This window comes from Vidua macroura, chromosome 1 (genome assembly GCF_024509145.1).
Source record: "Vidua macroura isolate BioBank_ID:100142 chromosome 1, ASM2450914v1, whole genome shotgun sequence".
Lineage (NCBI taxonomy): Eukaryota > Metazoa > Chordata > Aves > Passeriformes > Viduidae > Vidua > Vidua macroura.
In genome coordinates this window covers 65,796,592-65,821,304 of record NC_071571.1, presented here as the reverse complement: position 1 = coordinate 65,821,304, position 24,713 = coordinate 65,796,592, and the positions used below count along the sequence as shown (strand labels likewise).

Here is a 24,713-nt window from a genome sequence, read left to right as displayed (position 1 = left end):
TATAGTGGATGGTATTTCCTCTTTAATTCAAGCTCTGTAAGAGCTGTGAGATTCAAGCTTCACTGGGCTTGCTTTATGATCCAGCACAGGGATTCCCCAAGAGAGGAAGCAGGAAAACTGGACGAAATCCACAGCTGCTGGAGTTCAGCTGAGTTGCTGCTCCCTGAGCTGTTGTTCCTTGCAGCTATGGCTCCATCTACTCTCCCAGTGTCATGCACACCCACCCCTTCTGACAGGGACAGCTTTGTTACCGCTGACATCTCCTCTCTCTGTGCTCCTGCCTCCCCTCTATCATTCTAAGCAGGTCCCTGACAACTAGAATGGAAAATGTGCTGAAAAGGAAGATGTACACAAAGATGTAACAACAACAAACTGCAAAATACTCATTAGTAGCAGAATAGTCACTCAAGGTATGAAAAATATGAGTTTTCCACTAAGGACTGTTCTTTTCTGTCTCCAGTTCACAAATTGTTCTGAGTCTCATGAGATGCATAATTCTTTGTTACTATGCAGGGGGTTTGGATTTTTACAAATGTGTAATACTTCTAAGTCCAAACTTTAGAACCCAAATTCTGTGGAATTTTTGCTTTTTAATCTTAAAATTACATGCAGACTGGATTTTTTCCTAGTGCTTCTGCAAACCTGCTTCTGCAGTTGTGATGACTGTGTCCATGAGCTCATGTATTTAAAAATTCAAGCAATAATAACTGGTTTACTAGTGGCAGGCATTTTGTCAAGGACATAAGATAAGCACTATCAAATAGACATAAGACTTTACAAATGAAATCATTGTACACAATTCCCTTATTTAATCTTACGTTTTTTAAGTCTTATATTTACTGTAGAAGCCTTAAGGAATTAAAAATCTGTCACCTTTATGTCAAGACAGCAAAAAATTTGAAGTCCTATATTATTTGCATGCGTTTATGAACACATTTAGGGTATCATTAAAATTAAAAGCTGCGTAAGCTCAAACTTAATCCCTTTAATGCTGAATTAAACTGAGATTGCCTAAATCAACTATATTGAATATGAAAGAAGGGACTCTGATAATTTATCTAAGTAAGGAAAACAGTTAAAGAAGGTAAATATGGACACCCACTTCCAAGAGAATACTGCTACTGCCACATGAACAATTCTGTAACAGCACTGATGAAGCTCATTTTGTTTCAGTGTCAGAGCATAGAGCTGAACTGGAGTTACATTCTGTTTTATATCCCTAAACCAGCCTGCATTCCTGTCTCCAGATTTGGCTCAATCTTTTTTCTGATTTTCTCTACTTTTTCTCTTGCTACACAATTAATAAGGAGGAATGGATGATGCGAATCACAACAAAGCATAACTCCAATTACTCTTTGAAAACAGAAATAGTAATGACTACTCCAGTAGTGCAGAAAACGACATTAACATGCCTTAGACCTTAAAATAAAGAAAGGAAACATTTAGTTCACTTCTTTGACCTTGTTCAACTTTGTTTTTCCCACTGTATATTTGTAATAAGGCTTAGGATGAATTCCTGTTCCCACAGACTGAGAAGGTCAAGAATTTACTTTTCGTTTAAGTGCAAACAAAAGATGAGACATTTTATCAGCATGGCAAAAATTTCAGGTGTTATATAATTCTTTTTTAACAACATGGCTCAGATCAAGGACTTGAAAAAATGCATTGGGAAGGGGGAAGAAAAGGTAAAACCTTATTAACATAAACTCTTCTGCCTAAAATTATGTATCATATTTTGAACAAAATGTTTCAGTGAACCATGCAAACAATGAGTGCAAAGATTTTTAAAAAAATTAAATATATTTAAGTATGAACACAGTAAAAAAGTCAAACATTTTGCTTATAAAGTCCATGTATAAGTCCACGTCAAAAATTAGAAATTACAGTTTTCCATGACTGTAAGAATGGGATGTGATCATCATATTTTAAGTATTTTTAACATGTTCTTTCTTGCAGTAGGAAAAGAAATGCAGGACAAAGGCAGACCATATCTTGAGTCAAACTGAACAGTAACACAAAAAAGTGTACATGTTTTTAATATGCATTTAAGTGAAATAAAAATGTAACTGAGACAGATGCAGCTATTTTTATTATTTTACCTGCTTTTTCAGAGCCAGTTAAAAAGTGTATGGTATTGTTAATAGAAAAATATAAACATTACATATTATGAATTTATTTTTGCTTTTTTTCACTTAGGGAAAGTTCCCAGAATGAACAGTCAGTTTATTAGGGTAAGAACATTAATTGCTTTTTAAACAAGACATTGGATCAGAGGTATATGTCCTGTTAGGGTTTAGATTCTTATAAAAACTAGGGCAACACAGCATTTACTTTTTGTACAGGAGAGAAAGTAGCTGCCTTCATGCGGAGCTATTCTGTTTCTTTTTCTTCTTTTGCGCTGGAGCTTCCAGCTTTTGTTTCTCTGGAATAATTTTTCTCTTTCTTTTTGCTATTTTAACCCTTTTAGTAGTCCAAAAATCTTTGTTTATGCTGGCTATTGATGATTTTTCATCTTGTGTTTCTGAAAAAAAGCAAGGAATTATTCACACTGACCTTTATGTCCAATCTTTGTAGTCTAAATGGCACAGAGACTTATTTGGATCTCATTTTAAAAAAAGGGTTATAAATAGCTTTTTATTTTACAGTAGAAAGTGCCACTTATGCTAGTTTTGCCTGTGAAATTAAAATACATAAAGATCAAGTATGTATATAGATTACAATGCAGGAAAACAACAGCAGAAAACCCAAACAAATATGAGCTAGACTTCGTAAGTTTGCCCAGCTACAGTGGCCTCACACCTAATTTTGCTTATAGGAAAATAAGACATGCAGTTCTATCAACTGTTTGTTTTCTTATCTATCTCAAAAGCTTCACAGTGGCTTCCTCAGTATGCTATTACAGTAAACAGAAAGAGAACTTTAGTAAATGTGAAAAGAGGTTTCTGTTCTCCAACAAACATATGGGCTTGAGACATTATCAGATTGTTAATGTATCTGTATTACTTGCCAGCATCATATCCCCACGTCTTCGAAATACCAGAACATTTTCCAGTGGATATAGGAGAAGCCTCCCACTTGGTGTATTCCATGTCACAGTCACATTAACAATTAAAAATACAAAGTTCTGTTACCTTGACATGATGTTGCAGTTTTATCAGAGTTTTCTTTCATTTCCGAAGCTCGGTCAAGCCATACTGCAAGACATGTCAGCCTGGCTTTGGTATTGACTTCACACAGTAAAGATGGCCCATCTTTAATCTGAAGAAAACATAAAAGAAGATTATTGAAACTTAATTTTATTTCTGGTTAAATTTAATGAAGAATTTGAAGGGAGAAAGCACCTTACTGCCCACTTTAATTGTTAGGAAATTATATCACTCAGCTCTTGGAATACAAATATTCTATTACAGATATCAGGGGATAAAGTGTCACAGACACATGGGCAGTGTTAACAGCATCAACCCACAGGAAACTACTGTATTAGGATATTCTACCCCTCAGATCTGGACAGAGCAGCCCACACAGTTATGCAAAACTTTGCCTGTAGGGAAAGGAATTTGGTCAAAATAAATACAATGTTACACAGAAAGGTAAAGATCACTCTGTCAATTCTGTACAAGGGGAACAGAAATGTAAGGTGAAGAGGAAAGAGGAACATAACATCACTCTTGCACTTACAAGTACAAAAATAATCAGAGTGGGTGAAATTAAAAACAGGCAAATTCAGAGTTGAAGTGTATACATGTTGAGAAATAATTGTTTAAACCATGCAAGATACTTGTCATAAAATATAGTAAATCCTTTATAGGCAATAAATTGCAAAAATCTATTTCTGATTTTAAGAGCAAACAATAAACACAACTTTAAAGATAGGACATGATTCCTCGTTGAACTGTGCTACTCAGAACTGTTTGAAAATACAGGAAATACAAGTACCCAGTACATTTATGCATTTGAATTTTTCCAACAGATAAGTTCTTCGCCCAACATCAGCAACCACATTCCCTTGCCCAAACCACAGACTTTGTGTTTTTAAAAGAGTAGCAACAGTCATCAACATTACAGAAATTCAGTTCATTACAATCCTTAACTAATTGCACAGTCATAACATACATAACTGATTAGATCGTCATAAGCCTGGCTAGGTCTGATGGGAAGCATGACTTTACATAAAGTGGAGATGAGATCTCATATCATCAGATTTTATAGTTTGTTTAAAAAAAAAAGTACAAAGATGAAAAAAAAATACGAGTGCATAAATACGTGCGCACAGACATACATCTCTACTGAACATAACATGGAAGAAGATCAAGACATCCACATTTTATATAAAATTTCCTCAGTGATTTAAAATGAACTCTTACAACAGAACTGTTTGCAATTCTGGTTCTCTGTTAATTTTCTTAAATGTAACAAATAGTGTAATACACCAACCTTATCAAGATCCAGATTCCACATTTTAATGTAACCATCACTGGATGCAGTAACAATAACATGCTGTCCTTCTCTTTCAAAACTATAAATGTCTTTTATTCTGTGAAAAGGAATACATTTTTATCTTATAGAATTGCAGTTCACATCAGACCAGTAAGCTGAGATTAAAGATGAATAGGCAACAGCTGAAATTAAAGATGAATAGGCAACAGTCTAAAAAATCAGTTTGAACAAAAAGCCCCCCCGTGACAGGCAGGAACTTGGATCTGCTTTGAGTGCTGTCATTTATCTTAGGAACATTTGCCTTTGCTAGGCTTATTAGGATTCAATTCAGAACTCTTTAGTACTGTAAAACATACACTATTAGACACATCAGTAACATTACTGCTAATGCTTTTGTGTTTTGATGAATTCAAAGCAACATTTGGACAAATATTTGGTATTCAAAAACAGAGAATACGTAATTACACTCCTATTGTTTGAACTGAATAAAACTGGTTTGTTTTTTTTAAGCATTCTAAAGAGTCAGATGCAGTAAAGAGTGGTTAAACACAAACACATTCACTCACAAATTTAGAATAGAAATATTCTTAATTCTATTGCTTTTGTAACATGCATGGACAGCAAAGTACTTGTGCTCATACAAAAAAAACAAACAAGTCTGTTTGGAATTTAGCACATAAATATATTCACTTTCTGTACTAAAACAAAAGCAAAATATGCTGAACATTACCAGCCGTAGAACTTCAGAGAGAACTCAGCATTGCCATAAGTATTTAAATAGTAAACAAATATAGAATACCTGTTTTCATGAGCTTTAAATTCACACAAGCATTTTTGAGAGTCACAGCTGTAGAACCTAATCACTTCATCATCTCCAGCTATGGCAAGGAGAGAATCCTTGGAATGGGGAAAGAGAAATGCAAGTGTGATTAATTTCACATGTTTCAAAGCAGTTAATTTCCCAACACCTCTCAGTTTTGTACTTACTGTAATAAATCTAAGTGAAGAAATCCTCTTCTCTGTTGTAATGGTGCCAGTGATTGAAGCTGTGTCAAGTCTGTAGATATCCACTTTATTTGTTATCACAGTCACATACTTCTCTCCATCAGGGGACCATTTAATTATGTGTGCATCTGTATACATTGATACAGAGAATCTAAAAGTAAGAATCTTTAGAAGCAGCTATTACCTAGACCTAAGAAAATATTCAGTGAAAAATCAAATAAACTAGAATAAACAGCTATGCTCTTAAATGTTTATTTCTGATTATCAGAATCATGTAAAGAAAAACAAACTGAAACACATTTATTTAAATGTTCTGACCACAAATTTCAAGGAAAACAAGGATTTACTTTAGTGGTACTATGTTTTCCTTTTGCTAAATTATTAAGGACTTGAGCTTACATATGCTTGCCTGCAAGTGTAAAAAAGACATTGTGAAAGTTTGCAATTAACTGAGTTGATTAATTCAGTCAACTTTTCTTCACATGAAAAATAAAACTATCAAATTGCACTTCATTAGTGGATTTAGACTGATAAACTCACTTTGCTTGAGGTTTTTGATGAAGGCTGATCGTCCTTCAACAAGATTCCAAGTTCTGAAATACAACAACAGGTAATGTGCATTCTGGTTAAAAACAGCACAGCGAAACTGAAATCCAATCTGCTGTCATGAGGCACCCAAAGGAAGCTTTTAAGCCTCTCTATGCATTTTTCTGCCTTCTAAATGCAAGAGAAAATGATGAGTTCATGTATTGCTTGCATATATTGCATTGCTATAATGTTGAACTTGTGTTATTTAATTTCTAAACTACCATTTGCAATACTGAGTCCAAAAGGAGGTCAATAGAAATTTGTGCTATTAAAATAGCATTTTATAGCTCTAACACAGGCATCTACAGCAACATGGAAACATTCCAAGTGAAAAATGACACTAAACAAAACCTGGCACTTTTCAAAAGTTTAAGCAAATTTTGTTCCAAAATGCAAACATATTTCTACATCTACAAGTGACTAGTGAAGTCAGAGCTCACAAGAAGTTATGAACAGCTGGCACTTAGAACTTCAAAAGACAAACCAATGGATCTTTGAATAAGTTGATAACAAATATGTTTTATCAGTGTTGCACAGCCTAGTCCCAACATGGAATTGTTGCTTATTAAGAGTTACTGAATTATGATTCTCAGCATTTCTTCATCAGTTTTGACTCACCTTAATGTTTTATCTGTTCCAACTGACAAAGCTAATTTCCCAGAAGGATGAATAGAAAGAGATGTCACATGTCCCCTGATAAAAACAAAATATTAGTCACATGTATTATTTAAAAGGAAAATAGACATGAAAATGTATGCAAATATGAAGATTTAAGAAACTTACTTATGTGCCTTAATGGATTTCAGACATTCCCATCTCTTTGTGTTCCAGATACAAATGAGTCCATCTTCAGCCCCACTCAGTAGATGTGCAGTCCCATAGAACTCCAAACAAGTTATCGTGCCTAGAAATACATTTAACAATGTTGTACACACCAAATGGTTATTGCACAAATTAACAGAGAATGTACAACTTAACAGAAAAGCTTCTTCCATCAAGGCATGCCAGCTACTACCCTAACCTTGGGAAAATCTAATTTTTTTCCTAAGTATTTCTTCAAAAAACCCTCAAACTTTCTTGCTATATTCAATAGTCTGATATGCTCTATCAGGCACCCTTTACTCACACACATCTGAACTCTATCTGGTCTGATCTCTGTCACAGCAGTACTCAAACACCATGGCAGAGAACTTCTATCAGTGATAGGAATGCTCCCACATCAAAGCCCTGCTCCTGACACACAGCTGAATTTACTGCACACGCTGCTTCCCCATTATCACCAGATGTATCATACATGAGTTAAATGCAGCTACCATGCTCAGTCTACCTCCTGGATATTTTTGGTTAATCAATACTGAGCTACAAATGACCCAGATTTATTTGGACAGCCATTAACAGATGACTGTACCAATGATATAGACAAAGGATGTACCCTCAGCAAGTTTACAGATGACACCAAACTCTGTGTGTGGTGAGTGATGGGATGCCATCCCGAGGGACATGAACAAGTTAAAGTCATGGGCCATGGTAACCTCAAAGTTCCACAAAGCACCGTGCAAGCCAGTATCAGCACAGGCTGGGGGATGGACAGACTGAGGGCAGCTCTGCTGAGAGGGACTTAGGCTTGCTGAGGGATGAGAGGTTGGACATGACCCAGAAATGTGCTTCCAGCCCAGAAAGCCAAATGTGTCCTGGGCTGCATCAAAGGCAGTGTGGGCAGGAGGTTGAGGAAGGGGATTCTGCCCCTCTGCTCTGCTCTTCTGAGACCCCACCTGGAACATTGCCTGCAGCTCCAAGAGGTCCCCAGCATAAGAATGACATGGACCTGTTGAAGCAAGTCCAGAGAAGGGCCATGAAGATGACCAGAGAGATGGATTACCTTTCCTGTGAGAAAAGGCTGAAAGAATTGGAATTGTTCAGATGAGAAGAGGCTGCAGGGAGACCTTATTGTGGCCTTCCAGTACTTGAAGGGGGCTTAGAAGAAAGATAGGGACAAACCTTTTAGCAGAGCCTGTTGTGATAGGACAAGGGGTAATGGTTTTAGACTAAAGAGGGTAAATTTAGATTAAATGTAAGGAAGAAGTGTTTTCACAAGGACAGTGGTGACACACTGGAACAGCTGCCCAGACATGTGGTTGATACTCCGTCCTTGGAAACATTCAAGGCCAAACTCGATGGGGCTCTGCGTAACCTGGTCTGGTTGAAGATGCCCCTGCTCACTGCAGTGGGGTTGGACTAGATGACTTTTAAAAGATCCTCTCCAACCCAAACTGTTCTGTGACTCCATCATGTACTTTGCAGTTGTAATTCAGGCAGCACATACAGTGGGAAATGTACCAGGTGAGCTCCTCTGGCAGCAGCAGCAGCCTGCTCTCACACACAAACTCTCTTTTGTGTGGCTCATGTACACTTGTGACAGGACAAAAACACTGCAAAAGACATTAGCTGGGAGTAGGCATGGTCTAGATAAACCGTCCTGATAGAAGAAAAATGGCACATTTGTGGCTTATAACTTCTTAACCAGTTAAAACTACAAATAATTTAAAGCAGCAGCAATATTTGTGAGCTAATACCAAAATAATTGTTTTTATCTTCTGTGCTCAAAAGCTTACCTTGTTTTTATGATCACACCATCATGGCTGCAACACCATCACTACTACAGTCTTATTAGGAAAAAAAAAATCAGTTTTCCTCTTCTAGCAAGGGACAGTTTTTCAGCTACAATATTTTATCATTAAGGTTTTTTACAAAGAAATGCTCCCTTACCATTGTGCTGTAGCAACGCCCCATGTTCTATCTTCTTTTTCATGTCATAGATTTGGATTGTCTCATCTCTGCTCCCAGTGACCACATATCTGTTATTCACTGCTACTGATGACAATGAGGCGGAGTGGGCATGATGTGTAAAATCAGGGACAACTGTCCATGACTGTAAATGAAATGCACAACAAACAGGTCTTTCTCCAGCTTACCACAGAAAGCTTCCACTTCATTGTCCTGTAATTTTATTTTTTAAAAGCAAACGCTAAAAAAACATGTGTAAAAATCAGAATCAAAGAATCAAATAGGTTGGAAAAGACCTCTGGGATCATCATGTCCAACCCATGACTGAATATCACCGTGTCAATCAGACCATGGCACTGAGTGCCGCTTCCAGGCTTTCCGTAAACACTATCATGGATGGTGACTCCACCACCTCCCTGGGCAGCCTATTCCAATGTCTAATCACCCTTTCTATGAAGAAATTCTTCCTAATGCCCAACCTAAATGTCCGCTGGCACAGTGTGAGGCCATGTCCTCTTGCCCTGTCACTGGCTGCCTCAGAGAAGAGGCCAACCCTCACCTGCCTACAGACTCCTTTCACACAGCCGTAGAGAATGATAAGGTCCCCCCGAGCCTCCTTTTCTCCACACTAAACAACCCCAGCTCCCTCAGTCACCCCTCACAGGACTTGTGCTCCAGACTCTTCAGCAGCTCATTGCCTTTCTCTGGACCTGCTCCAGCATCTCAGTGTTTTTTCTGAATTGAGGGGCCCAGAACTGAACACAGCATTCGAGGTGTGGCCTCACCAGTGTCGAGTACAGGAGGAGGAATTATACTTAGCTGTAAGTATAATGGGATCTTACTGAGTTAACGTGCTGTTAGGAGATTAGTCCAAAGGATTTAAGCGTGCAAACCGCCCCTTGTAATCAGTGCTGCGCTTAGGCGAAGCTGTCTCTGCACAGAGATAAAACCCAAGAGCAAGAGAAGCGGATTCTCTCGTTTTCCATCACGGCAGGCTGGAGACACGCCTTCCACCTGGCCCCAGCCCCCAGCCCCCAGCCCCCAGCCCACGTCCCATCCATCCTCCGCACCGCGTCGGGAGGAGCGACCTCGCACCGCGGCCCCCCGCACCCACGTGGCTGCCCGCAGCCCGGAGGCTCCGTCGCTCCCCGGAGCCCTTCGGCCAGCGAGGGGGCCGAGTCTGGCGGCAGAGGCCGCGGAGAGGCCGCCCCGCCCCCGCAACGCGCTTTAAGAGCCCCGGCGGTGGCCGGAACCGCGGCTGCGGACGGGCGAGACGGTGAGTGCTGGGGCGCACTTCCAAAGGGGCGGGTGGGACGGGCATTTTCCCCACACGTTTCCTTGGAGGCGTTCGAGACCGGGCTGGATGGGGCTCTGAACACGCTGGTCTCGTGGAAGATGTCCTTGTCCGTGGCAGGGGGGTGGAACGAGGTGGCCTCCAAGGTCCCTTCCAACCCAGACCGTTCTGTGCTTCTTCCCTCCCCCCCATTCCCCCTACTCCCGTTACCTGGCCGGGCTGCGTGGCGAACCCCAGCAGCACCTGCTCGTAGCACCCCGCCACCAGCTCCATCCGCCACTGCACGGCGCCGCCCCGGGGCTCCCGCCGGCTCTTCCGCCGCCCGTCCGTCCGCCGCGGTGCCTGCGCCGCTCCGAGCTGGCCCCGCCCGTGGCGTCCGGCAGCGCTCGCTCTCTGCGTGTGAGGAGAATCCTGTGGGAGCCGCCGCGGAGCGCGGGAAGCGCAGGAGGCAGCGGCGAGGGGTCAGGCTGCGCGCGGGGCAGCCCGCGCAGGGGGGGCCTCGCGGGGCGGAAGCGGCGCTGGCGGTGATGGCGGCGGGGAGGACGAGAGACGTTAGTGCTGGGATCGCGACGGGGGGAGGGGGAGCGGTGGTCGGGATCGGGGGCTGCTAGCGGGGAAAAGGGGCGCGAACCGATCTTTTGGGAACGAGGTGGGGTGGGTTGGGCTGGAATGTTCGGCCCTTTCCCTTCCCCGGGGCCGCGGGGCCCCCGCTTCCCTCACGGCGCGCGGGGCGAGGAGGCCCCGGTGGCGCTTGGGCCAAGGCACGAGAGAACCAGCCCCTCCCCAGGCCCGGGTCCCGCTGGCTTTCATTGTTATTTCGTCGGGTCATTTTATATTTTTTCATTATTTAATTTCTTATCGCGTAGTACAGTAAGCAGGAAGCGCGGCCCCGGCGCCAGTGTGGCCGTTTGCGGAGGGCCGCGGCCGGGCGGGGCGCACTTGCGGTCGGGCTCTTCCCGTCGTGCCGAGTGGCTCGGTTAGAGAAATGCGTCACGGCTCGGGCCTGGGCTCGGCCGGGGTCACCGCGCCGGCCCCAAGTGCTCTGGGAGGTTCCCTCGTCCCCGTGCTCTGCCCAGCGTGCTGTGTGAGCGAAATTAGTGCCGAAGGAAGCGGGGGGGGGGGGGGGGGATTGCCCGCTGTCTGGTTGCGCGGTGTTTGCACAGGCGATTCGGGCCGTAAACAGCTTCACCCACCTTCTTGCCCGTATGAACGCAGTAATGCAAGAAAGTGGAATAAAATAAAAAGTTGCTATGGTGTGTGTGTAATCCAATTAAAGATGTGTTTGAATTCTGGAGGTTGAAGCTGCCCCACTTTAAATGAAAGCTAGCTGTAACTGTAGATATAGTTAAAGCAAATGTAAAAAATTGTATTATATTACTACACGCTGTTTTAACAGCTTTTAAAATGTTCTTGTTTTGTAGTGAAAAGGTGAACGTTGGACAGGGAGGCGTACAAAACCGGTTTTGCATAAAAGTTGGTGATAATCGACTGAGAAGCATCACTTGATAGCCTCCTGATAGCCTCTTGCAACAAGAGCACTCCGTCGTGCGTGCCATCATCCATCAGGTCCTCACGAGTGAAAAGTGGTAAGTTAAAAAAAAGGTACTGCGGAGCTGTGAATTAAGAAAAAAATCAGTATTTCATTGTTGAGAACATGGAGGAGTTTATGGTTCTTCTTACTGAAAACTACTGTTAGAGGAACATTGTTACATGGATATTTGTGTTAACAATGACCACCCTTAAGAGGAAGAAGTTGCTGCTTATAATTCTTTATAATGAACACAATTACTTTCAGTTAGCATGTGGTCAGTGTAGTGTACACAAACCCTACTAGTGTTTTAGGCCTGTTTGTACTTGGCTCTTTTCTTGGCTTCACAATGGCTGTGGGGATGAAGTCCATAGTTATTCTGAATAGCACCATCCGTGGATGCTCTAATTATGGTTCATGGTTATCCTGTGCCAAGTTAGTCTAATCCATTTTCAGAAGTAGTGGTCTGAACTGCTCCACTCTGCAGGCAAGCCTTGAAGGCATTGTAGATGCTCTCTGTTTATTGCATTATGTAGCTGTGGATATAATCAGCCAAGATCTAAAGCATTACATAAATTCTTCCATGGAAATGGGAACTACAGCTTCGGCTGTCAAGTATCTGCACAGGAGTTACACCAGATGTAAAAAATTGGTAGGGGTGAAGAATGCCTATGTGACAGTAAATGCAGAGTGTTTTTCAAATGAAATTGGTTTTTGCCCTGTATATTTGTTGGATGACTAGGGGAAAAAGCCTAAAGAAAGGCTATTAGGATCAACAAAGATACATAGCTCTTCAGGAAAGTGTGTCCACTGGTTTAGTGATGGAAGTAAAATGTTATTTGCTGGTTTTGGTTTTGATGGTAATGAGTGAAATGTGCATGTGGAAAAGGTGAGAGGGAGGAGAAAAAGTCCAGAGAAAGATCATGTTTGCTTGTACTGTGCCCTCATCCTGCTTTTATTTCTTGTATTCTTTAGCACATAGGAAGTACCACTGCTTGTTTCCAACTGCATAGTTTGTGGTACAAGTAAATTTAAATTTGGCTAAAAGGGGAAGAAACCGGAGAGGTTGTACAAAACATACTGAAACCTCTATCCTTTGCCTTGCTTTGAACTATTCTAGAATCTTTTGGATCATTGGGTTATTATATGTAGGTATTTCAAAATTAAGGGTAAGCTTTAGGGGACTTAAAAGACCTCTAGAATTTTCTAAGTGCTTTGGACAGTAGGAAAATTTTGTGGTCTGTTACAGTTTAGGACAGTGAAGATTACATCTAATCATAGTCCCGTTGGCCATATATCCTTTTTATCACCAATGTTTTAGCGGTGACAAGTCAAAACTTAATTTTTTTTAAGTTCTGAATTAATAACATTAAAGCATATGGTGGGGTGAACATATTTGAAAGTAATTAATATTGAGGATAAAATCCTTCATCTTCTTTTTCCTCCCCCACATTTTTTTCAGCTGAAGGAGTGTAATAAATTGAACCTGTGCTGTTATACTGGTCAAGAAAGACAGACGACAGTTTGAACCATGGCAAGCCAGGTAAGATCATTTAGTCAGAAATACAGGCTTGCAGTGCCTAAATGGATTCCAGAACCATACTCAGAATTCCTAATAAATGTAAAGCTGACATAGCTAGCTTGCTCTGAGTTGGATGTTCTTTTAGTCCTAAGATTTTTTCCGGCAATGTGGTAATTGGTGGCTGTCCTCAAGACACTTAATTGTGTCGAGTCAAGCAGGTTGGGGGGCATTACATGAAGCTTTGCAGTTTGCATTATTTGAGCGCGAGTTCTTCTGAAGGACCTTGCGCGTAACACTCTCTGTATAAGATACATGTGGAGATGTTATAGAGGAAGAACATTAAAGCCTGCGTAAGTAAATGCTATGGAACATCATTCTTATTTTTGGAAGTCCTTGTTCTTCAGCATCTTCACTGAGGGAGGCAACTGGTGTTAACAAGGCTATTTTCCCTCCTCTTTTGTGTAATTGCCCCACTCACTTCCTTTTTGAGCTGTGGTTTTTGGGGTTTTAGTGGTTTTTTTTTGTTGGTTTTTTCTTCTTTAAAATTTTTTTCCTTTTTTTTTTTTAAATTCCCTGAGAGGCACCTTTTTATGCCTCTTTCTTCCTGGCCTTGCATCTGGGTTTGAGTTTTCCCTCAGCCGAGCTAGTGCCTGTTCCTGGTCTGCTTTCTCCTTAAATTCCATTAATCGGCCTCTTGTTGTTGTTCCTGGCCTGGGAAAGTGACTCACTGCTGGGTAGTGAGAAGAGGCATCTCACAGAAGAAGAATTTCTAGGTGAGGGGAGACAGAGACAGTGGAGATCCCCTCTAGGCAAGCGTAACAATTGCCCTGCCTCTTCGTCATGCAGATTGTGCTGCGGCAGGGTTTTTTGCATCCTGGAGCTCAAGTGGAACACAGTCCAGTCCTGAAGCTAATTAACATTTAGGATTGGCCAGCATCAAAAGGCTATCTGGTTTGTCCCTAATTCCCAGAGGAAGCTGTCAATCCTTTAGCCAGCTTGACAAGTCAGGGGAATATGGCTGTTCATACAATCCTTTGGCTCTGTTATTTTTGCCAGGCGTTTTCCCCAGAGGCTGCTTTCCCTCATGGGAGGCGGAGGGAGAAATGGGACCCCAGGCTTCTTTCAAGGGCAAGGTGAATATGGGGAAATCACCTGTGGTGATGGGGAGTGGGAGGGAGGAATGTAAATGAGGCTAAATACTATAAAGGTGATTTTTTTTTTCTCCCTACAGGACTTGATGGCAAAAAAAAGAGAATGTCTCCAGGCCTACAGCTGGTGGAGAACACCGCAGAAGAAACGGAAGAAAAAGAACAAAATAAAACCAGGAAGAATAGAGTTTGTCCCTAGTAGTACTAACACAACCAGGTAAAGACCTTTAGAAAGGAGCAGCTCTGACCCTTTTTCTGTTTAAATTGCTAATGACTAGTGAATGTCATCAATTATTTTAAAAATCTTGAAATGGCATACCTGGTGCCTATACAATAAATATTGCTTATGGAATTGTATTGCCATTTGAATAATGAAGATTTTTTCCTAGTTTGTCTCTCATAATCACTTGAGATGTGGTGTCAAAATAGTCTTAGCTCTTTTTTGAGCTCTTTTTGAATTCTGGCTGTAATTCAATATTTTTTCTTGGTATTTTTGGGTGTCCTGCCCTTCAGACAAAAAATAAGTTTCTAAAACCAACTTCTAAAAGGACTCTTTAATAAATTTGGGTCTTTGTTGAAAATGCTTGCAAAAGTGGTAGAATGGACTCAAGAGTAAGAACTTGCTGGAGTAATGGCATTGCAGTTCATTGGAGATGGCATAGCACAGTTTTGCAGTTGATGCTCTCTTCATATTTTGTCTCCTTATTTGTCCAGTAATAATTACTTGCTTGTATGTTAAAGACTTCAATACTGACGTGAACTGTGTTATTCTCAAACTTAATGGTGGTTCTCCTATCTTTTTAAAGACCAGATTATTCAATATTTGTTGGGGAGCTGACTCCAGAAGTAGATGATTTTCAGCTCTATGACTATTTCCTAAAGAGGTACCCTTCATGTATTGACTGCAAAATAGCAACAGACCTGCTGGGATATTCCAGGTAATGCCTGTGAAAATGTGTTAATGCTGTCAATGTGTTTGTTGCTATAAGTAATATATAAGAACTTATATTTGAACTGGTTTGAATTTTCTTCAGAGGCAGGAAGAGAGATTATTCTCTGGCATTACTTTTTAACAACATAGATCCTTGAGGTTCTGAAACTTTATGGTTAGTTTTAGCTAACTAATGTGTTAAGCTTCAATTCAGCCCAATGCATATCCACATGAAAGCGGTTAGATGGTGGGAGAAAGGAGAGCTCTGCATGGACATCTGTGCTTACCTACAGCAGCATGTCCACTTAGTGCAGTACTGAGGACAAAATAATTCCCTTTTTATGTGTGGAAGAGTAGTGTAAGGCCTAGCAAATTTTAGTGGGTTGGGAGATGGAAGTACTAGTATTAGTAAATGAAGCTTAGTAGAAGTTACACTGGCCAGGCAGAGGGTGAAGCAGGGATAAGTGAATTTGCTGTTCAGAAAACACTGGCTGTAATGGACTAATTCAAGAAACTTAAAAAAAAAAGGAAATCTGAGAGAGCAAATTTAGACAGAATGTTAGAGCTGTAGAGTAGTAGGAACGGGTTAATACTGACATATTGAATATACTGAACTGCTGTAAGTGCAGAAATACATAATCTGGCTCCTTACACAGATAGCAGTTAACGTGCTATTTTGCTGGCTTTCAGCAAGTTGCATCTTAATGCTATCAACAAAACCTTTTGCTTCTGGCCCAAGTTTTTAATTTTGTGAAAGCATCTTCTGTGCATGCGCACATGCCAGAGAGGTTGCTTAGGTAATAGAAGCTATAGTAGCTACTGTTTTCATGAAGACAGAAATTGAATGAATTGGCTTTGTAACTGTTATGAATACTAGAATTTGTTTTCTCCCTTTTGAAAATTGTAGAGGGTATGCCTTTGTCAGATTTGGTGAGCAAGGTGATCAGATGAGGGCACTGCAAGACTGCCAGAATGCACCGGGTCTGGGGGGAAAACGAATCCGGCTGAGCATAGGAATTTCTAAAAGGTAACAAATGAGTTGTGCATTGATACAGTAACTCTGAATACTCGGATTCTTTTAGCTCTGCCTTTTTAAAGACTGTGGCCTTTGCTATAATGCTATAATGGCTGTACAGGATGCAAAATCAAAATCAAGAAGCATTATGCTTTGACTGCCTGGATCCATCAACCTCTTTGAGGATTGCTGGGGAAATCCAACTCTTAAGTCCAGCCAGATTGTATAACTTGGGCTTAGCTGCTGTTTTGACCAGCCTTAATGCTTATGGTAGTGAAGCTGAATGTATTTGTAAGTATTTAATATTTGGGCCTGAAGAAGTAAGAGGGGGCAACAAGTGTTTATTTTTATGCTAGGAAGCTCTTCTTCTAGGCCTTTTCCCTTGGCTTAGACAAAGTAGCACATTGTTCGTTTTAAAGTAGGCTGGCAGAGGAAGGAATTCTTTAGTGGAAAACCACAGAATATAGAGGGGAAGAAGCCAAAGAAGATGTTGCTTGAACAGTTTGTTTAGAATACTACTCTTCGCTCCTCAATTGATTAGGGCAGCAGGAAATTGAAAGTTGATTGGGTTTGAGAGGGTTTTTTTTTCCTGCCAGCTCAGTTCTCTTAGTCAGTTATTTAATCCAGTTAGAGACTTGATACCAAACTTGATAAACTGTGATCCAGAATACAGACAAAAATAGAACAGTCTATGAAACAATTTCAGTATATATTCATGAGGTTAGCTTGTGTGTTCTGTTAGAAGCCTAAAAATAACAGCTCCTGCTTCTCTTCCCTGGATAATTTTGCCAATGTTGCCTCATTGCTTTGGAACAGAAATGCCCTTACCCAAGAGAGCACTGTCCAGATTTGCTTTCATTAACTTGCTCTGAAAATGAGGTCCCAATGAAAGCTTTCCCTTGCTTCTGCTATCCAGAAGTGTCAGCAGTATTTTTAGATACTTCTTTCCTACAGAGATGGATGTAGGAGAGAAGCTGGAAGCAGAAGACTGAGACATGAAACATCATTTATTTACTAGAGTAGTAAGACAATAAAATACCTATTTATTAGATTGTATGTGTGGCATCACAGTAATGAAGCAGAAATGTAGTGAGTATTGAAATACACACTAATCTACATCTGTTTCTGAACAGCTGAGTACTATGCTCTCACAGCGTCCAAAAATCCAGCCATCAGAGTAGTTTGTCATTAAGTCATTTACATTGGAAATTATTTCTGACCTCCTTCAGTTTGTGGTCTTGGTAAAAAGCCCCAATCTGAATTTTCTGTAGCAAAGTAGAGATAAAGGGACATTGGACACTGCAAACACAGGAGGTCTGCTAGAATGTAATCAGTGATGAAATGCCTAAGCGTAGGGGATTTCTTGGAATGTGCAGCTGATTTATCCGAATGTTTTTCATGTAGTGTTTCTCTGTTTTAGAACAGACTACTCTTGTTCGTTGATAGTTGTCATTAGTCAGCTTGAAGTTGTCCCTGGGAAAAATCTGCTCAGGAGAGGGAAAGCAGTGAAAACTAATCATCTGGCCCTTTGGTCTTCATAACTAATAAGTTTTGTAATTTTCCTGCTGCTTTGGCTTCATTCTGGATAACGGCAGTGCTGACTTCGCCTGACAGCTAAGCTTTGGCAACTGTTCATGGACCAAAACTTGAGAAGGTGAAGGTAGACGTGGTAAATTGACAGGCAGTGTCAGATGCTCCTCTGAAACAGATAATCTAACTTTACCCCTTTTTTCTGGAAATAACAAGATTTCGCATTAACAAAACAAAGATGGACTAATTAGACGTTTAAAGTGTCTCTAAAAAAGCAGTGCTTGGTAAAGGTCTCTGATCTTAATGAATCATTTTGTTTTTATCAGTAGGTTGCTTAAACAATACCAACAGTATTCAAACTGAATTCAGATAAATGTAATTTGAGTTAATCCATAGAAAGAATTACTTTTGGCATTGGTGAAAGTGAACATTTGCTCTCCTCATATAAATGTGAGGTGTTGTACTGCAACATAAAACTTTGGCAACTATTTAGGAAAGTTTGCTCATAAATTTGGAAGTGTGTGAAATTGTTGACTTCAGCACTGGGTTTACAGTTGTTTGTTCTCAAACTCTTAACTGTATATACCTTCTCATGTTTCAGACTGAAAGCAGAATTCCAGCGGTACCAGTCATACAACTATAATGATTATTATCAAGATTATCAGAACTACTATTCACAGTGGAATTACGATCCTTATGCTGACTACAACTACAGCTCCTATACTCCCTATGATAGCATGCAAGCTGTTGGAGACTGCTCTTTAGGAGATGCTGTTATGGCTCCAGCTGTTTTTGAGGTAAGGATACTACACAGTTAATTAAAAAAACTCCCACCATTAACAAATAATATGGATTGTGTAAATCAGAGCAAAAAAGTCCTAAAACTAAAATCACGCAATCAGATAAGTGTGAAGGTAATGTTCAACATCTTGGATTTAAGTGCTTGAGTGCAGATATCTGTAGAATTAGATATTTATGCAGTAGTATTTGTTCATGTATGTCAAATAACAGTTCTGACAGCAAGTTTTTGCAGTGTTTCTCTCATCCTGTTTTTCTGAGGTACTTTGGTTAAAGAAAAGTAAAGAATAGTTGTAATTGATCAACTGGCTGACCTAGATATGATCATTTTAGAACTTCCAAAAGTGTATTTCAAGTGGAACTATACTATGGTTTTCTTAAAAAATCCCAACCAAAGCATTAAAAAGCAACAAACACCCCACAAGAACCCCTTCCCCAACAAATGTCACCAGCTCCTGCTTATTTTATAGCTGTGGGAAGAAGGGAATGTTTGGGAACACAAAATTATTTTGGATTTGTGATGCTTTCTGAAACTGACTATGAATACTCTTTTTTTTTTTTTTTTTTTTTTTTTAGGAAGCTTCAGCTATGACTGAAATCAATGATGACCTAATAACTGAAGGTAATGATAATTCTATCACTGCACCTTGAATTTAGCCATACTTCTGCCCTTTCACAATACAAACCAGTGACTACTGGATAAAGAATGGGTTATAGCTAAGATGAACTAGGATTTTAAAGATAATAGTATACAACATGTCAAGTAGAATGAGACATTGTCAACAATGCTTTGCAGTAGGCTTCTTGTAACTTTGCCTTCATTCTCCTTCCAGAATGGTCGGTTGGAGAAGGTACTATACATTTGTATTGATTCTGCTAAGATTACTGTATGTTAAGCTCATTAATAGAGACATCTTGTAATAGTGTCCAAAAATTTTAATTATCACAAAATCTCTGCTTCATGTGAGAATACCAGTACAGTCCTAGCATTTGACTACGCTAATTCCAAAAGGAGCTGGACTTGTTAGCTTTATTTAAATTCTACGTGAATAAACATCTCTCTAGGTGTATTATTAAGTTTGTTAAATCATTAAATTAACTAAAGTACACTATATTAGGCATTTATTTCAGGTTTTTGTGTGCAAGCCTCCCAAGTTCTGACACTTGTACTTACCAGGCTTTTATTTTCAGATCCACAGCTGTACTTGGATGTTGATGAAATGAACAGACAATTTATGGAGACAAGTGAAGAACTCTATGATGCCCTCATGAATTGTCACTGGCAGCCTCTGGATACGGTCACTTCTGACATCCCCTCTGCTATTTAAGTGTCTTACATAGCGTGACCGTTAAGACCAAGGTGCTAAAATTACATTTCTTCTACATTACTCTAGATTATAAGTTTTAAAGCACAATGATAGGTTGGGGTTTTTTTTTTGGCTATGCTTTTGGCAGTTTCTGTAATTTTTTTTTTTTTTTTGTTCATCACTTGGAGCATCTTGAAATCATGTAAATATTCTAGAAATGTAAAGAGTTCAATGGGGGTCTAAAGATAGACTTGCCTGTGTAAATAAAATTTTGTTTCTGCAAACTGGCCAGCAAGAGATTTTACTTACATATGCGAAACATCTTCTCTTCTGGCTTGTGGAGTTTAGCTGGAGGCAGTAGGGGTATTTCACCTGTCTTTGGTATGGGCGTCAGTACTAGCAAGAACTAGCTCTCACATACTTCCAAGACACCTAGGCAATCTTACAAGGTCTTAATCTTAACATGCTGTACAGTTTTAACATACAGAAGGGTAAACTTGGAGCTGCTGTAGCTGCAAACATTCCAAAGACTAAGGATGATACCTACTGATAATTTTATTTCTGCCCTTCTTGTTCGTGTTTTCATCTGACCTTTTACAGCAAATAAACTGGTGTAATATAATACCTGTTCTTACACATAAAAATCCTTGGAGGAAACCCTGTGGTTTAAAGAAGGAAGAAAAACCCATCAGGATTTAAAGTATCATAGTATCCTCTTCAACTAAGTTCCGCCCTATTCTAAACATCTGTTATTTGTCCAGTCTTCATACTCAGATGTTTCATAGTGATGAGGTTTATAACATTTTAGGATGACAGTTCTCAGTATTCAAGTCAAAAGAGGTTAGGGGAAATTGCAATGAAGAAAGTTCTACTTTAAGATAGCAACTTGTGAGTGGCTTCCTCTGAACTGTTCTTCCCTGAAAGGGTATAAAGTATTTTCCAGTCATAGGGACAGCTTAAGCTCCTGTTACTACTTAATGTACTCAATGAAATAAATTCAGGCTGGAAACAAAAGAATACTTTTAGAAGAGAAAAAGGTAGAAATTTTCATATAGCTAATACACGTGAAAGCTACTGAAGCTACTCAAGGCATTTTGATACTGATGTGTGTTTTGGGGGCAGTCTAAACCATAATTGCTAGGGTGGCAGGTTTTTTTTTTTTAATGACTTAATTACATTCAAGTGGTGGTCATATCCTGTATGCTGTTCTTAAACGTGAAACTAGTACTGCATTGCAGAGTGATGACTTGGCACAGCAGGTCCCTTCTACCTGCTCATCAGAATCTCCCTCTTTTCACAGTTTAATTTCAGCTGGGATTTTTTTTTTAAGTCCCACCCATGAAATACAGATGCTCTAAACTGGAAAGGTCTTTTGGTGTGATACAGGCACTTCATGCTTTCTGAATTTTGTGCATTGTGTATGTAGAAAGAGAGAAAACAAAAGCTCTTCTTTTAGGCAGGGAGACAACTATCACAGTCTTAGAATGCTTCCCTGCTTTGGAGAGAACTAGTTGCCAAGTGGCTGAAAACTGAGATTTTGTACATGAATGTTTCTCTGGTGTGAACTGGTTAGTCTTTGGAGGGTCACAGTAGGGAGATTAATAATGGGAATGTGACAGAAAGTGGAATAAATGAAGCAAAGGGAATCTGGATGGGGAAGGGAACTGTGCGTCTGTATAGAATTGTTTCACAGGATTGCAGAAGGGAGGAAGCTCAAGATAATAGATGCAGGCCCATTGAATTTGGATGTGAGTGTGTTAAACTTTCAAAACCATGCTGGATTTGATGTCACTTCAGTTGTAGTGCACAGTTGTGGTGCTTGAGCTTGGTAGTACAAACCAGTTGCTAGACAAAGGATTTTGTATCTAGCAAGCACCATCATCACAAGCTGGAAGATTATAACCCAGGTACAGACCTAGAAACTTCCTGCTTTGAAGTGCATATCCTGCTTTGCATAGCATTACCTAACACCATACTTTACCTGTAGCAAGTAATTTCTGGAAACCTTTAATTGTGTTATCAGATACTGAGGGTACATGTTGGCTTGGTAGAAATACTATAGGGTATCCACTGATTCTTAGCTTTTGGGAGGTTGATCCATGTGTGAATGATGTAATAAGGAATCCATGTGGTTATGTGATTTCAGTTTGATCAGCACTGTATCACCACAGCACATAAACCTCAGAGTCTGTAGTCACCATATTTATGCAGATTTTATATCTTAGCAAGGTTTCCACACTGTGCATTAGAGACTGTTTTCAGACATGCACCTTCTGTTCTGGGCTGCGAAGTACCCGTATAGTGAAAATACTGTTTATGAAATGTAGTGAAAGAGGTTGTTTGGGCCATTAATTGTGCAAACCTGAGAAATGTTGGGGAATATATTTTCTTCAGTCAGCACAGAATAAAAGTGAGGTGAAGAAGGGAGTCTGCTGGTTGCAGCCTGTGTGAGACTGTTTTAAATAGCTCTCTGACTTAGTTTTCTGTCTCCTGAGCCTTTCTAGTCTATACTGCTTACCAGTTAGGAGTGCATATATGGGATCAAGATACTGTGTGCAGCATGTTCTTTATTGTAAATGCACACTGAAAAAACTTCTGTATTGGTGTAAGCACAAATTTGGGAAAAAGTGAGTGCATCAGATCTGCTGGCATTCATTGCTGAGACTTTTAACTGAGGAAACTTCCAGCACTGGTCCAGCTACTGCCTGAATTAGCAAGCCTACACAAAGGCCTGAACATGTCCGTGATACAGATGCCTGCTCTCAGTTCTATAAAGAGCTAATTGCAGTAGAAACATTTAAAAAAAAAAAGTATTGGGACCAATGTTTTGAACACTACGCTATTTCACTTTGGTTGTGTTTTGTCTGTTTTGCCCAGCTGAAATGTTGTGGGGTTTTTTAAGTCTGATGAAAGGTTTTTTTTGAAGAATATCTAGTATTGGTTTTATAAACTTATCATTGTACCTAGCTGTGATAGATAGTGCCTTTACCTAAAACCCACTTATTTCTTGAAGAAGAGTAATGTTTTTGTTTTCCACTTCTCTGAACAGAAAAGCTTTAGTACCATGGTTTGAGGGGCTAATGATCCTGCAGTCAGTGAACAGGGACATAAAAACAGGCTAAAAACCAGTGAAGACTGAAAAGTGTTCAAAAAGGTTAAATGGTACTTAAGCCGTGAATGTTTCTTTTTGCAGGGATGCTCTTGGACCAACAGCTTCTTTCTAGTGCTACCTCAAAGTAACTTGCAGATATAACTCACAGGGAAGATTGATCAAATGGTGATGATCACTATCATTCTGCTGGACATATATATATATTTGCCTTTTGTTTTGTCTCATTTTTAATGACACTTATTTAACTTCAGTGACTCATGTCAATAGACATTGTTTGACTACATCAACAAGTACTTCTGACTCATGAGTTTCTTTAAAGGTATGTCACCATATGAAAACTGTTCTAAATAGGTAAAATAAGTAAATAAAGCAGCACTTGAATTTACAGAGCAAATGTCTAGTGTAGCTACATTTGACACGTACGTGGAAGAGAAAATCGTGTTTACAGCTTACCTTAATATTCTTAGCATGCATGAAGAGGGAAGCTTGTTTTAAATTTGTTCAGCTCCTATCTGACCAGCACAAGAATGATTTTTGTCAGTTCCCCACACAGGTACCATTTTAGAAGCCAGCATTGTAACTAATGAACGTATGTTACCAACATGCAGTTTCCATCCCCTCGGTAAATCTAGCTCTTCCCATAATGGAAGCACATTATGCTAGCCTTCCTTCCCCTCCTCTTGAGCTGAAACCTAGCATGTTAATTGGTTCCTGGACAAAATTAATTGCAAATCCAGGCGAAAATACTATTTTTTCATATTTTGATAATTACATTGATGTAGGTCTTGACATGCCCATTGTAGAAGCAGACCATCATCCTAAAATTAGTCAGCAGCTGTAGCACATCAGCTGTTTACACAAAATGAGGTGGTTCTTGCAGGTGACTTCAAACAGGCGTGTTCCAGGATAGGGATCATCTATCACTGCAAGTCATCCCTCTGCATGTTAAATTGTATTCCCAATTGTGAGGCAGGAGAGTAAGAGTGTAGTTTATGAGGAGAAATATCTGGACAGTAATTCCACTCTGCTGGGTATTGGATAATGGTTATTTCCTGTAGATAATGAAAATGGGACAAAGAAATTGAGGAGTTAAGTCATGTAAGAGAGCTAGGAGGACCCCAGTGAAGTTCAAAAAACCCAGTATGAAGCAGAGATTAGGCAACACAAAATCCCCTAGTACCATTTTTTCTTACAGCTGTTCCTCTGTAGGTGCTGCCTGTTTACATTTCTGTATGCTTTCAGAATCACCCTTGTTTGAGCTCCCCCATAATTCCATCCTCAGCTCCATCCTTCCCCACGGCAAGTTGATGCTAAAAATAAAATGTGAAGCCATGGATTTTTCTCAACTTTACTTTCAGTAAGATAAAAACCCCACTTTTTAATGTATTTTAACTTTGTAATAGGAATGCACTCTTCCTCATGTTTTGAGGAAGTAAAAGCCACGTTGAAGCCTTTTCCCCCTACCTCCTTTCCATATGCCACCACTGAGCGATGAAAAACCTGCAGCTGCTGTTTCTCTTGTTACACAAACCGAAGCGCTAGTGGCAGCCTGGGGGAGCACCGCAGCCTTCCCCATGCAGTTTTTCCCGGTGCTGTTTTTCCTGCTGTGTTCTCCATGCTGTTCCTCATCAGGGACAAGGGAAACATCCCCCTCACACTGTCCCTTGGGGGCGGTTCAGCGTGGATAGGTTGTGTCCGTGGGGGCAGAGTGTCA

General features: G+C 40.1%; 2 protein-coding genes across 5 annotated transcripts; one reads left to right on the top strand and one right to left on the bottom strand.

Annotated features, from left to right (window-relative positions):
- Positions 1-786: 786 nt before the first annotated feature.
- PAK1IP1 (PAK1 interacting protein 1) lies at positions 787-11,192 on the bottom strand. Its single transcript, XM_053975428.1, is given in 12 exon segments — positions 787-2,521; positions 3,132-3,258; positions 4,435-4,534; positions 5,237-5,334; positions 5,425-5,570; positions 5,983-6,035; positions 6,649-6,723; positions 6,814-6,934; positions 8,797-8,959; positions 10,319-10,540; positions 10,543-10,677; positions 10,679-11,192. Coding segments are annotated over 12 exon segments (1,641 nt in total). The 5' UTR covers positions 10,919-11,192; the 3' UTR covers positions 787-2,360.
- Positions 9,997-23,384, top strand: LOC128809820 (tRNA selenocysteine 1-associated protein 1-like). Of its 4 annotated transcripts, none has more exons than XM_053983329.1 (9): positions 9,997-10,090; positions 11,530-11,694; positions 13,099-13,179; positions 14,390-14,523; positions 15,113-15,244; positions 16,145-16,264; positions 18,384-18,579; positions 19,157-19,202; positions 19,772-23,384. In XM_053983329.1, exons 3-9 carry the CDS (start codon positions 13,168-13,170, stop codon positions 19,906-19,908), a joined length of 777 nt encoding a protein of 258 aa, XP_053839304.1. In that variant the 5' UTR covers positions 9,997-10,090; positions 11,530-11,694; positions 13,099-13,167; the 3' UTR covers positions 19,909-23,384. The 4 variants fall into 4 exon arrangements, with proteins under 4 accessions (XP_053839304.1, XP_053840093.1, XP_053838532.1 ...); XM_053984118.1 differs by lacking the exon at positions 9,997-10,090 and adding an exon at positions 10,602-10,659; XM_053982557.1 differs by lacking the exons at positions 9,997-10,090; positions 11,530-11,694 and adding an exon at positions 14,215-14,291 and having other exon boundaries at positions 13,104-13,179; positions 19,772-19,940; positions 23,081-23,384.
- Positions 23,385-24,713: the final 1,329 nt, after the last annotated feature.